A 12,346-nucleotide genomic window follows, 5' to 3' on the forward strand; every position below is an offset into this window, starting at 1 on the left:
GTAGACCCTCCAAGTTTCAGAGATTCCCCAGGATTCTCTGGACCATACTTGGAGAACCACTAATATAGTCTAACTCCCTGGGTAGAGTATTTTTTAAATAGCCCATGCTCCACTACTTTATACCTTGTTTTCTCCCTGCCTGAAGCAACATACATGGCTTAGTTGACCAGCCAACATTAGACATTTTTTGTACTAATTATACCTTTTCAGTAAACAGTATTGGTTGGAATGATAAAAATAGCAACTGTAACATCCTGTAAGAGGGAGTCTCTAGATTCAGGGAATCCAGAAAGGCACTTTTGAGTGATGAAAGAGATGCCATTCAAAGAGTCAACTTCCTTTCACTCTTTAAAGGAAATGATTCTTCAGATAGTCATAGAATAATCAATGGAGTACACCTGGGAAAGCCAAGTAATTTATATTTTCTGCCACAAGGCATAATAATTCCCAAATCAATTTGGATCAACTGTTTTAAGCAAGACTTAAAGACACAGAAGCAGAAGTCTGTTAGTAGAATTCAGTATGCAGAGGGATGGGAGAGATCAAAGATACCTAGGGCCCACAGAGAAAGGGCAAATGATTAGGGAGGACCACAGAACTAATATAGGAAGAAATATAGATGAATGAAGTATAAGAGATTATAAAAGCATGTAATAAGGATCAAAACAAGAAGTAAATGGGTAGAAGGGTGGAGCTATTCTAGAACAGTGCTTCTTAAAATTTTTTCCACTTGAAATCCCTTTTTGCCCAGCCCAAATTTTTGTGCTACTCCACATAAATAAAAGTATACAAATCAAACATTTACTAATAATAAAAAATCATAATTTCATGACCATGACATTCAGTCATAAGATCCTTATGTGATCATGAGACACAATTTAAGAAGCTGAGCCCTAGAAGATGGGAAAAATGGTAGGCTGATAACACACTAGGCAAGAGATTCATTTAGGTAGTAGACAGGAATGTAAAGGGGAATCCAGTTGCCATAGAGATTATAGTCCAGAAGCAAGACTCTAGTCCCCAGAAAAACAGTAACTAGATGGTGGCAAAGTAGGAGGAAGAAGGTAGAATGTGGGGAAAGAGGAGAGAATATTACAGTGGATGAAGCATACTCAGTCAGCAGAGTTGGGATGCAAGATCAATTTAACACTTGTAACAAGGTCTCTAGAATCTGGGTCAGAACTAGGCCTGTGGGAACCAGGAAGCAAGGAGGGGTGAATAAGAGTAGGGAGAGCTTCATTTTTAAACTCTAAACTTTCAGTGCATTTCAAAGCCACACAATCCTTTGGGATAGGAAACTTTTTCAAATGTCAAATGTTTACGTTCCCTAAGCAGTGTTGCTTTCTACTTGTTCTGTCTGTTACAGTAACACAAACAATAAGTATAACGGATAAGGATTGTGAACAAAACTTGACACATCTTTATGTCTCTAGTCCTATATTCCTTTGAAAGCTTCTATTTCTCTATCTTTGTGGCTTCCTGCTTCCTGCCAGGGGCTATTGAACTGGGTATTGCCCAGTAAAGCTGCTAAGGATAGCTAAGAGCTTTTCATATTTCAGAAGCATGAGTCACATCAAGACCAACTGGGGAATCAGCATCCCAAGACAGCCAGGCCACCAAACCTTTCTAAAGTCATTTCCCAAAGGCTATTCTTCTAATACACAATATGCCTGTGGCATGGAAAGTATGTCTAGCTGTAGTTCCCTAAAGACCCTGAATCTCACCTGTAATGAGCTACTCCAGTGGGAACTTATTGTCATGCGAAATTTCTTGTTTATCCCTCCAGAAGTTGGCCTTTCAGTGCCAATCTTCCATCGCTGAGAAAGAGACTCTGACCTAGCAACTCCACACTAACCATTCTGGTACTAGGGCCAAGCAGCACAAACCACACTTTAGGCACCTCCACAATTTTTCCTACCTTTTTCTCCTCTACATTTATATCAGTGGAGTGGAGTTCAGACTCTGGTCACCTCTTGCTTGGACTTTATACAGGAGCCTTCTAGCTTGATTTTCTTTCTTCTGGTCTCTTTCCTTTCCAGTCCATCTGCCACACAGCCTCCAAAGTGATAGTAAAGCATAGGTTTCATCTCATTACCCCCCTTGCTCAAGGAGATCAAGTGGCTTCTTGCCCTTGGATAAAATACAAAGCCTGCTGATTGGCTTTCGAAGTTTCTCACAGTCTGACTTTAGCTTTCCAGGCATACTGAACACTTCAGTCCAGCCAAACTTGGCATATTTGCTATTAATTGCTCAAAGTTTTCCATCTCCCACCTTTGTGACTTTGCTCAGGGTGATTTTTCTCTCACCCCATTCCTGAGACATATGTATTTCTTCATACCACTGCAAGAATCCCTGTTTTCCCTCAAAGGGCTCCTCCCTCCTATAGGAAAGCCATTTTGATCCTTCTGGTTACTAGAATCATCTCCAATCCCTGGAAATTTTTTGTGTCTACTTTGCATATATTTTGTATTTACTTTTCTGTGTACTGATTTTCCAATCCCACTGCCTTCCTAATCTCCCATTAAAGTGTAAACTTCTTGAAGGTAAGAACAGTTTCTTTGTATCTCAAGTGTCTAGCATGTCAAAAGTGTTTAAAAAATGCTGTTAAAAGAGGGCAGCTAAGTGGCGCAGTGGATAGAGCACCAGCCCTGAAATCAGGAGGACCTGACTTCAAATCTGGTCTCAGACACTTAATACTTCCTATTTGTGTGACTCTGGGCAAGTCACTTACCCCTAATTGCCTCAGCAAAAAAAAAAAAAAAAAAAAAAAAAGCTGTTAAAGGAATGCACTAAGTTTTAAGGACAAATTCAGTTGAGACTCAGGAGACCCCGAGCAGAGAATTCAGACCTTAGAATACATGGTTTCACAAAGACAGACTCCAACATCTTCTCCCACATGGGGCAACTAAGACCTGGAGAGGCAGATAACAGGGAATTGAGATGCAACCATCAACTTTAGTTGTCAAGAATAGTTGGTTAAAATAGGGAACTAAGTGAGAGGTTCAATATCATATCCTTCTGAAGGACAAGAGCTGCCAGGACCCATTAATTTAGGTATTCTTGACCCAAGATTCATGAACTTGTCTTTGAAAATATTTTGACAATTTGTGAAATCTATAAAAATTGTAATCATTCCCAAATAAATAGTTATAAAGAATATAAACAGATGGTTTTCCATGAAGAAATAGAAACAATGTATAGTTATTTGAAATAATTTTCTAAATCACTATTGATTAGAAAAATGAAAATTAAAACACCTACCAGATTGGCTAAAATGACAGGAGAGAGTGACAAATGTTGGAGGTGATGTAGAAAAATTGGGACACTAATGTATTGTTAGTGGAATTGTGAACTGATCCAACCATTTTAGAAAGCAATCTGGAAATATGCCCAGAATTATTAAGCTGCCTATCCTAGCAATGCCACTACTTGCTCTACGTCTGAAGATAATTAGGGAAAGAACCTATATGTTACAAAATATTTATAGCAACTCTCTTTGTAGTGGCAAAGAACTCGAATTGCAAGAATTTCCACCAGTTGGGGAATAGTTGAGCAAGTTGTGGTATATGATTGTAGTGGATACTGCTGTGCTGAAATAAGTGATGACCTCAAAGACCTTAGAAAAATATGGAAAGACTTGCAGAAAATAATGAAGAATGAAATAAGAAGGACCAAGAAAACATTATATACAATAACAATATTATTTTAAGAATGACTTTGAGCAAATAGATTATTTTGGCTGTTATAAATATTCCAAGTAACTATAAAGGACACATGAAAAAAGGTGCTACCTACATCCAAAGAACTGATAAATAAAAGCATGTGTAAGATAATTTTACAAATACACACACACAAATCTATCTATCTAACTATCTATCTAATGGTACCCATTAGTAGGGCAGAGGGAGGAGAAAAAAAAGAAATTTACATGGTAATTTGTTGTTGTATGTTTGAAAGGATTTGGAAATTGTATATAGCAGATCGGCAGTTTCATGTGCAATCATGTTTTTTATTGTACTATGTTACAGAAATGTTTCTTTTATTCTATATTTCAATATAGAATATTATAATATTTGTTTAATATAGTTATACATATATTTTATTTTAAGCACCTAAAAATATTATTATGGGAAAGGGGTCCATTGGCTTCAGACTTTCCGTGTCACAAAAAAAAAACCAAAACCAAAAACAAACCTCCTCAATAATCCCTGCTTTGAGAGCAAAGCTCCACCCTAGTTAGGCCATGATATGAAGAGCTTAATAACACATTGGCTGTCACAGGGACACAGACTTCAGATTGGTTTTCCTGGTGAAAATAGGTCTTCAACTCTTCTGTTTCCCCAGAAATTAGAATGATTTTGCAACAGCAACAAAGCTATGAAACCATAAAGTTTTTTAAAGCCAGCTTGAGTTTCTCAGAGAATCCTAACCCTGAGTGGACAGTGTTATTTCCTAAATGAAGAAACTGAGGTAATGGTAAACTTACACCACAGTGCCTGGCACACAGTATACACTTAATAAATGTTTATTGAATAATTGATATTGATTGATAGATAGCACAAAACTGTGTCTAGAAGCCAGTTCTCTCAGTTCCCCCCATTGACTCTTATGAAATTATCCTGACTTTAGAGATCAGAGTATTCTTACCTCCTTTTTCTCTTCTCACAACCTCCACTACAAAAAGGTACAATTTGCCAGCAGTCAACACATAAGTAATAGTTTGGGTAAGGCAGTGTAGTGGACCTTTAACAAGAAAGGTTTCTCTTATCCTAATTAGGTAATTGTTTAACTTCCCGATTTATCACAATTAGTTTTCGGTGATGAGCAGAGAGGAGCCATGCAGAGCAAGAACTACCTCATTCTCCTCTCAGAAGAAAGATCTTTTTTTTTTTCCATCCCTACATTTTCTGATTTATTGGCAACATGTCTCACAATCTAATGCTTATTCTTGGAATTGGTGGGTGGGGGAAGGCACAGTTTTAGTTCCTCAGACAGATTTCTGCAGAAGATGTGGCCCCTGAACAACAGACAGTTCATCCCACACAAAGTAAGCAGGCTATAGTCAAAAGAGATAAACGTGGACACAGAAGAGAAATGATTCTAATCATTTCCTCTTTAAAACTTTTCTCATCTGTAAAATGGGAATAACAGTGCCTTTCTCACAATATTGTGAGGATCACTTAAGTGAGATAATAGAATACTTTGAAAAGTTTGATGTACTATGTAAATGTTAGCTTTCTGTCTATCTCTGTTTATTCTCTTCCTCCTAGAAAAATCAATCTATCTAGGTTTGTTAATCTCATAGGAATCCCTATGGGAAATTGAGGAAGAGAAAGGAATCAAGACGAGACTACACTTACTTTGTCTTCCTGGGTTTTAGCTGAGCCATTCACCTCCAAGATGTTTTTCTAACTAATCTGGGCCAACACCCTACCCTGTTATTCAATCACAGAAGCCAGTGGTTCCAGTTTGGGACAGTATTCTCTAGTCAGTTTAAGATGGGTGACATATGACAGCTTTGAACATCTGCTTCCAAGTTTCTCTGCCCCTGGCAAATCAGCACCACCTGTACTGAAATTCATCCTTCACCTGCTGTCTCCTCTTTGTGCCCACACCTGTTTCTCTCTGTGTCCCACCTGGCTCCATTTTGCCATTATCCTTTGGCTCAGAGAGGCCTGGACAGGTGAAAGGGCCCATTCATGGCTTGTGTATACTTCATCTGCTCACTCATCCCATTGGTCACACCCTGGGCAAGCAATGCCAAAGAATTGGGGAGCCGGGGAACCAAGCTTATACGTCAGTCTAATAAGGAGTTCACCAAAACAAGATTCAACGTTCTTAAATCAATGGAAGTGAGGGGGTGGAGGTGGAGTCAGGTGAGGGAACAAGTAGCTACAGTTGAGAAAGGTTTGTTTCAGAAAAGTTATTGAGAAAGCTTACATCTGTCTTAATGGAACCCACAGTCCTTCTCCCAATGGCTTATCCTATTTGGTCTGAATGAAATAATTCAGGGGCTAATAGAAGAATATAATTATCCTCATCAAAGTGACTGGGGACCAGAAAAGGGTAAGAATTTTGTAGTCCAAAGTTTATAGTTATTAAGTGGTAGAAGACATATTTAAATACTGGGCCCATTTCTCCAAATTCAGCTTGCTTTTTCGGTCAGAAAACAATGGAGATGAATGTAAAGGGGGAAGGAAGTAGGTGATATGTATAACTAGGGAAATAGAGTCAGGAAACAGTTGGGGAATTCCGAGAGACTCAAGAACCAGAAATTGCTTCAAGTACCCCAAATCACAAGAATAAGGATCAAAATATACTGCCTATTACTGCAAACTAGTACCATAACATAGCAGTTCCACTTTCCAAGTTGCCTGAACTTTCCTTGAGTCCTGAGATGAAGAGTGAACAGGAAATGGTATGGCCCTAAACTAAATGCCCCTTGAGTTGTTATATGGCCAGCCTTCTGCCCTTGATGTTGGGATGGCACTGATGGCACTCGGATCAAGAAAGACAGTTTGATTACTGAGTAGGGCTAACAGCCACAGTGGGGGAGAGGGGGGGGAAGAACATGGTGGGAGGGAACGTAAAGTTCATAAGCAAAGACCCACTGAAGTAATACTGGTTAAAGGTTAAGTGGGGAAAGGTAGTAGATGTAGATTATAGTTGCTCAATGCTTCCTAGCAGGCATTCATTCCAAGAGGAAGAGATTTAAGCAACACTGACTGTGACTGAGATAAGTCAATTATTGAATTTATCAAACTACTTGAAATTCAGAATCTCAATTAACCAATTTATTTAAGCTTGCATTTTCTTAGGACAACTAAAGCCTTCTCACATTAGCCAGGGAAGTCTTCCAACAAAGATTTTTGAACTGACATACACAGACTGATAAAGAGCTAAGGGCAATAGATCGATAGACAGCATTTGCCTCTTTCTCTTCCTAACAAAAATGAGGGGCGGGGGGGGCAGTTTGTTTCCTATATGGTCCCAGGAAAGATGGACAGTGATAATAATATAATGCAATTGAAATACCATTTTAAGATCAGCCAGTAGTGTTAAATTTAGAGAAAAAGAAACTGAATGTCTAGTTAAGTAATGGGCCTAGTGAAGAGTGTTAAATATCCACTGAAAAATTTCTATCTAGGTCTTCAATTCCAGATCTAGTTCATTCCATCATGCAATTTATCTGTTTGGTCTATGACCTTTAAAACCAACATTGGCAAAAGCAAAAAGCAATCCAGGCTCAATCAGAAGGAAAAGGGGAGGAAACCTTTAACAGGGACAATTAAGAACAAGCTATAATTCTTGACCCTCCTCTTTCTCTCACCTATCTATCCTCCAACTCCTAACCTGGACCCAAATGTGACTTTGGAAAAAGTGAGGAGTAGAAGGGAGGGATGGAAGTTAGAGGTCTAAGTATTCACAAGAACTACTGTGGAACTTCTCTCTCTCATTCTCTTTCTTCCCAGATACTTGCTGAGAGATCTGAAACAATTTAAGTATATATTCAATGAGTTCTAGAATCTATAGGTAATTAGCCCCTTTTCTCTTATTCTCTTCCATCTATGAGAAGATCTACAAGAAAGGATGCAAAATGTACAGGTAGGTTTGATTGTGAAGATGCCATTCCTCTGTCATCAGATTTGCTGGAGTGACCTCTAACTCCCCTGCTTCTCTCTGTATCACAAAAGAACTGAAGGTTTCTTACATTTCTATCTCCTTTTCCACTATTCTCTTTAAAGTCATTTGAACTCAATATGATAACTGGATAAATTCAATCATCTTCATAAGGTGTCCAAAACCTCTCATGGCAGCACTGGACTTTTTAGAAACATACAAAGTAGCTTTCAGTCTGTCAGTGAAATCTCTTTAAATTGCAGATATGTATTTCTGAAGTCATCTTCTTCTCAGCAATTCGATGAAATCCTTTCCAATATCCTCCCATGAATTCTAACATCCCACTCCTGTAGTGGTATACTCTAGCTAGCAAACATCACTCTCAATTTACAAACTGGAAAACTGAAGCTGAAAGAAGCAAAGGAATATATACCAGGAAAAGAGTAGATGAAAAGCTAAGGATTAGATAGCTTCCAATTCTATGAACTTTATTCACTAAAGGGGATGATCACACTCAAATATATGGGTAAAGACTAACATCCCCAGAAACCTGAACATTTCTTTTTATTCACCAAAGGAACTATAAACAGTTAATAGATCTTTTCCTATGCCAATTATTCCCATAAACCTCATTTAGGTTTTGAAACATTCTAAGTAATGCTTACAGTGTTTTGATCTGCCTTTTTTCCTTACAAAGGAGGCTGTGTGATACATAGTAGAGAGAATGCCAGCTTCATAGAAGATCTGAGTTCAAATGCTATCACTGATAATTCCTACCTGTGTGATCTAGGGCAAGTCCTTTAAATCTCTCTGAGATTGGTTTCCTCATCTGTAAAAGGATGGTTTGTCTCAAATGATCTGTAGAATCCATGCTAGCTAGATATCTATAATCCTGAATATTCCCTTGAAGACTTCTTCGACACAACAGACTTTTCATCAATTTATGCTTCCATGCTACCTTATATTGTTCATATTAAGATCATTTTCATACACACCCATTATTTCATTTGAGCCTTAAAACCACTCTGAGAGGGAGAGAGAGTAAGTCATCTTCAAAGACTCAATAAGTAGGGCTGGGATCTAAGTCCTCTTTGACTTATTTCAAATTCTCTGATCTTTCCACTACCCAATTGTAGCTCTCTAAAGTCACCCAGGCAAGACATTTTCTTTTGCTGCAGTCTACCAACAGGATGCTTAAGAAGCCTTGGTCTCAGGGAACTACCATTGCCTTAGGACCTCATTTCCGTTAAATTGCATATTTATATTCATGGGACCATGTGGGTAGACACTGCTATCAGAAATTACCATTTCTTCCTTCAAGGATCATGGAACTTTGTCATTATCCTATATTCTGCACAAGTTATATAGTATTTTACATGGGTGCGTATCTTTGTATCTTCCCCAGCACATAGCAGATGCTTAATAAATGAAAGGTGAATGATTAAATGAATGTAAGAATGCATGTGGGTTATCCTTTTACAGAAAACCAAAAAAAAAAAAAAAAACTTTTCTTGAGAGCCAGTCAACAAGCACTTCACTAGAGTAAGATTCTGAAGCAGAATGAATGGGACCCAGAATCATCCAGTCATCCCACTTCCTTTGGATTGTGGATGCTTAAACTGCTCACAACTGCAGCTCACAGCTGGGAAACAGATCATAGCCGAGCGCTGGACTTTCCCCTTACTCCCACAGTGAGCAATTCCTATGCTCTGTCCCTGGAAGGGACTGATGCTATATAGCTGTTGGATACAACATTTTCATTTTTTTTTTAAATGAAAGATCAGAGGCTACGGAAAGAAGACCATCTGGCCTTCAGAGCAAAGCACCACAGGATTTTAGCTTGGGGTAAAAAGCTGGGATACAGCATTATCAAAAGCAAACATCTTCCTTTTCCCAGGATTAATAATAATAATAATAATAATAAAGACTGTAGACTTAATGAAGAAACAGCTCCCAGGGGAAGAGTTCAGGCTCTCAGAGCCAAACACCCATTTGCAAAACAATTCATTCCCTCACCCGGGGCTCAGCAAATGTTCTCCCAGAAGCTAAAGGTGGGGGGGGGGGGGGGGGGGGGGGGGGGGGGGGGGGGGGGGGGTGGCGGGAGGGGGAGGCGGGGAAGGAGGCTTCGGAAGCTAATCCACCCTAGACTCAAAGCCGAGGAAAGCCCCTCCGGGGTCTCTTGCCTGAGGTGAATCTGTCTCGGTGTTTCCTCTTTCCCAGGAATCGCTGGCTCCCGTACATGGAACTCACTTCCAGCGGATCGTCCCGCAGTCAAGTCCAGACCGCAGGGCTGCCTGTCAAGGAGGGAGGGTTGACAGCTCTCACAGACCCGCCGCCGGAGCCTGGCCGCCCGCCGCCGGCGCCCACCCCGCCGCTGCCCGGTGCCCGGCACTTGCAAAGGGCCTGAGCGTGGGCACAGCGGCTTCAGCGACGCGCCCCGCGCCCAGGGCAGCGCGCCCTCCCTCTGCGCTCCCCGAGCGCGGACGCGGGCACTTACTCCGGGGGGCACTTCTTGGTCCGCTGATCCCACTTCCAGGTCCCCGCGGCGGCTCTTTCCAGTCAGTGACCTCCCATCGCCCGAACGATGCTCATGTTGCCTCCTCCTTCAGTTTCTCCCCGGCCTCTCCTGCCCCTCCCCCTCGCCCACCCCTAGAACGCGCTCTCTGGATACAATGTAGCGAGGGCGCTGCAAACAAACTAGTTTCCCCGGCCCTCTCTCCCCCCTCCCCCTTTGAGGGCAACGAACCAATCAGAAGAGTCTCCACTGTGACGGACGGGAAGCTGAACCCATAGTTCGCTGTCCCGGAAGAAAAAGGGGTGGGAGCCTAGGCTAAATTGCCTAATTGGAGGGGGGCGAAGGGGAGAAGGAAAATGGGGGCGGGAGGGCAGGGAAGAGCTTCGACCCGGATTCTTAAAGGGACAGGCGCTTTTGTTCGCTACGGACTCAAGTTGGGAAACAAAACGCTACACAACCTGGGTGAGGGAGTTGCGAGGTTTCGAAGCAGCCGCTCACTTCTCTGTGGTCTCCGGTGTGTCTCAGGCTTAGTCTTTGCTGAGCGTTGCCTGCGGCCACTGCTCCCTCCCATCCCCTTCCCAGATAGCTCCACAAAGCCCTAGGAAACTCACTTACACATAACTGGGAGTATTTTAACTCACCTTCCCAGCTCCTCAGTCCCTCGCCCTCCCTTTGCCCAGGAGCTTCCGTGAGCCTGGAAGAAATGCGAGGGATGAACCAGACCAGGTGTCTTAGAGATCTGGAAATCTAGCGTGGGGAGGTGAGACGTTCACATAAAAATGGTCAACCTTTAAATAATACATACAATGTGCTGGGCTCCGTCACACATCATTGTCTCCCTTGATAAGAAAGATAGCTAGCATTTATCTAGCGCTTACACAGTGCCAGGGACTTTGCAAAAATTATTCCATGTGATCCAACAAGGGGGTCGGCGGCGATGGTAGGGGCTATTATTATCATTCCCATTTTACAGATAGGAAAACCGAGGCAATAGGTCAAGTGACTTGTCCAGGGTCACACAGGAGCTCTCAGAGGCCTGATCTGACTCCAGATCAGTTGCTCCACCAACTTCTAGTACCTAGCTTTTTCTAAAAAGGACTAATTATACAAGGCAATATGTTGTAAACGATCTGAAAAAAAGTAAGGAAGATTTTGTGAATTGAGAGAAAAGCGACCCAAAACTTATTTCCAGCTAGGAACATCAGGGAATAAAAGCTTCTCCATAAAGGTGGCATTTGAATTGGGCTTTCATTTTCAATATGGCAGTCCAGGGGTCAGGTGCTTTTTTCTGCAAATGTACTTAAGTTGGGAAAGTGCAAGGAATTGTGACAATTTCTCATTTGTCTTGATTATAATATTTATGTAGAATATTATAAAGGGGTGTGGAAATATATAGATGATTGGGTCGATTGTAATAACTCTAACATAATCCTTGAAAACTAGTCCCAAGTACAAAATCCAGTTCATCTCTGAAAAGTATCCATTATCATGAAACTGTCCACAGGATCAGTGTTGTCCAGACATTCACTTCTCTTTTCCAAAGTTCAGTCCTCAGTTGCACCAGGAAGTCCTAATTACCAAAAGTCAGCTTTACGTTCCAAGCTCCTTTCCAGTGAAGAGGGGGACAACAAGTTTTCCCTACAAAAAATATATTGTCATAAAACTGCCTCTTTTTTCCTCATTAAAAACTCGATGTAGGATAACTGAGGTTACAATTAGTCTAATTCTTGTTAGTTGTGGTATATATATATATATATATATATATATATATATATATATATATTCCATTGTCTAATTAGGCAGTGTTAGGGATCACTTTTCTCTTTTTCCACAATAACTCCTCGCACTACAGTGCTTGCACACAGCACTCAATATGATGTGAATGATGTAGAGACCAGAAGATGGTGGGCACCAGAAGTGGGGGGGCTGGTCATGTGAAGAATTCACCATGGCTATTTTCTTTGGCAAAAGGTAGATATATTTAGGGGAATAGCTTACAGAAAAAATAAAAGATACAGTAGATAAAGGAGCAGTAAATATGAAATAGACAAGTTTTTCAGTGGAACTCACAATTGGAAAGGGAGCATCCCATGAGGTTGGGGCATGTCCTTAGCTGGCAGGTCAAATCCTGAAAAGGACTTAGTACCTAAAAAAGTTTGCTATAAAAAGGAAAAGTGGTCTTGAGAAGCATAGTGGATTTAGGAAAGATAC

At 40.8% G+C, this 12,346-nt stretch overlaps 1 protein-coding gene across 3 annotated transcripts in view; it reads right to left on the bottom strand.

Moving 5' to 3' along the window:
* Positions 1 to 10,296, bottom strand: part of KLHL25 (kelch like family member 25) — a 47,244-nt gene extending 36,948 nt beyond the window's left edge. The window contains exons 1-2 of one of the 3 annotated variants that reach the window (XR_004232437.1): positions 10,118 to 10,286; positions 9,804 to 9,914 (exon numbers count right to left, since the gene is read on the bottom strand). Coding sequence is in view for 1 of the 3 variants with exons in the window: in XM_023497136.2 (XP_023352904.1) it covers positions 9,804 to 9,861 (58 nt within the window). In the remaining 2 variants the exon portion in view is untranslated. Of the gene's footprint in view, positions 1 to 9,803; positions 9,915 to 10,117 lie in introns of all 3 variants that reach the window. The other 2 variants (XM_023497136.2, XM_023497152.2) reach the window with 2 other exon arrangements.
* Positions 10,297 to 12,346: the final 2,050 nt, after the last annotated feature.

Source organism: Sarcophilus harrisii, chromosome 2 (assembly GCF_902635505.1).
Source record: "Sarcophilus harrisii chromosome 2, mSarHar1.11, whole genome shotgun sequence".
Classification (NCBI taxonomy): domain Eukaryota; kingdom Metazoa; phylum Chordata; class Mammalia; order Dasyuromorphia; family Dasyuridae; genus Sarcophilus; species Sarcophilus harrisii.